General features: G+C 35.0%; 1 protein-coding gene across 1 annotated transcript; it reads left to right on the top strand.

Annotated features, from left to right (window-relative positions):
- Positions 1–339: 339 nt before the first annotated feature.
- Positions 340–1,878, top strand: LOC120067795 (metalloendoproteinase 1-MMP). Its single transcript, XM_039019384.1, has one exon. It carries the CDS (start codon positions 656–658, stop codon positions 1,745–1,747), a length of 1,092 nt encoding a protein of 363 aa, XP_038875312.1. The 5' UTR covers positions 340–655; the 3' UTR covers positions 1,748–1,878.
- Positions 1,879–2,217: the final 339 nt, after the last annotated feature.

Raw genomic sequence — 2,217 nt, 5'->3', positions numbered from 1 at the left:
CATTAAATTTAAATTTAATTATTTAAAGTTAATTTTTATCGAAATTGGTTAAATAACAACGGTAATTTTCATTATAAAAAAAACACTATATATAATATACAATTTATAAAAAGAATGTGGATAGACACTAATTTATTTTTTTAAAAAAATAAACGACAAACTAATTTTAAAATTGATTGAAAGTATATAGACTAAAATTAAACATAAATCAAAATAAAATAAATAGAAACAGAAAGTAAAAAATCAAAGTATTATTTTAAATTGGAAAAAATAGTTAATCTATATATGGAAAAAAATTAAAAACAAAATATTATTATTATTATTATTAAAATAGAGTAATAGTTTGTTTACCAAACATGAACCAAAATAAAACAACATAGCAAAGTCAGAATCTACAATATAAAGGCAAGCACGCCAGAATCTTCTTAACTTTCCCTCATCCATCCTTCTCTGTTTTTTCTCTTCTCCAAATCCAATTTTCCTTCCTTTTAATTTCTTAAAATCAAAATTTATTTATTTATTTATTTATCCATTGATTTTTCATATTCTCTATATATTATTAACAAATATTCATCAGTTTATTATAATTCATAAATACCTTTTTATTTCCCCCTTTGGATTTCTCATGTCCCGGTAACTGCCAAATAATATCGCCATGTTGCCGTTTTTCCGTTATTCCCTCTTCTTCTTCTACATTTTTTCCTCTGTTTTTCTCTTCTCCCCTGTTTTTCCCGCCAGAACTTTGCCGGACTTCACCACTCTCGACGCCGATAACAACTACGGGTGGAGAAACTTTGCTCGTTTTCTCGACGCCGGCAAAGGCACTGAAGTGAACGGCATGTCGGAACTGAAGAAATATTTGAATCGATTCGGTTACCTTCCGATTCCTCCTCAAAACAACTTCTCCGATTTCTTCGACGATCAATTCCTATCAGCGTTGATTCTGTATCAGAATCGCTTAGGTTTATCTGTCACTGGAAAACTCGATTCCGAAACAATCGCAAGCATCATATCGCCGAGATGCGGAATGAGTGACCTAATTAAAATCAACAACAACACAACAACAACAACAACAACGATTCATTCAACTCGTCGTTACGCTTTCTTCAACGGCCAACCGAGATGGATTCGATCTTCAACTCTAACTTACGCTCTCTCACCTGATTACACAATCGAATACCTAACTCCATCAGAAATCCGCAAGGTAATCCGACGATCGTTCTCGCGGTGGTCTGCTGTGATTCCGTTGAACTTCACTGAATCCTCCGATTACGAATCGTCAGATATCCGAATCGGATTCTTCCGCGGAGATCACGGTGACGGAGAGGCGTTCGACGGAGTACTAGGCGTTTTGGCGCACGCGTTTTCACCGGAAAACGGAAGGCTACACTTAGATGCGGCGGAGCGGTGGGCGGTGGATTTCGAGAAGGAGAAATCGAAAGTGGCAGTGGATTTGGAATCGGTTGTAACGCATGAGATTGGGCATGTTCTTGGACTGGCTCATTCTACAGTGAAGGAATCTGTGATGTATCCGAGTTTGAGTCCGAGAGGGAAGAAAGTTGATCTTAGGATTGATGATGTTGAAGGAATTCAGGTTTTGTATGGTACAAACCCTAATTTCAAATTGAAATCCTTCTTGGAATCTGAAAAATCTATTGACAGTGGATCATCTTCTTCAAATGATGCTAATTTCTTCTTCTTGTTGGTCTTCTACTTGTTGATTTTGGTTTGGTCTCTGTTTTCCTGATTTAGGATTTTTCTTTTTCCTTTCTTCTGCTTATTTTGTTACAAGTGTATGTATTAGAAAGTTACACGAAAAAAGAAATGAAAAAGGAACATTCTTTTACTCTATAATTGCATATACAAACTTTATGTACATATACACTACAAATACAGACATTCCACCACACTTAAAAATCGCCACAACAATTACTATAAGAGTTTTTTTTTAATTCCCTATGCAAACACAAGTGTCGGGAGAAAGAGGTTCTCCCAAGGAGGAATGGAGATTTCTCGACGTCATTTACTATCGTGTCGGATTTAGTGAGGGGAAAAGTTTTTTTTGGTCCTATCCTAACACCAATTTTAAATGTGCCGAGGATAGGATCAAATATTGGTGTCGATATAGAATATGGTTTCTTCATAAAACTGTCATGATTCTTTATGTTAGTCGAAGTTTATAGAGTAAATTAATAATGGATGAGAGATGTATACTAA

This window comes from Benincasa hispida, chromosome 12, assembly GCF_009727055.1.
Source record: "Benincasa hispida cultivar B227 chromosome 12, ASM972705v1, whole genome shotgun sequence".
Classification (NCBI taxonomy): domain Eukaryota; kingdom Viridiplantae; phylum Streptophyta; class Magnoliopsida; order Cucurbitales; family Cucurbitaceae; genus Benincasa; species Benincasa hispida.
This window is presented reverse-complemented; position numbering and strand designations above follow the sequence as displayed.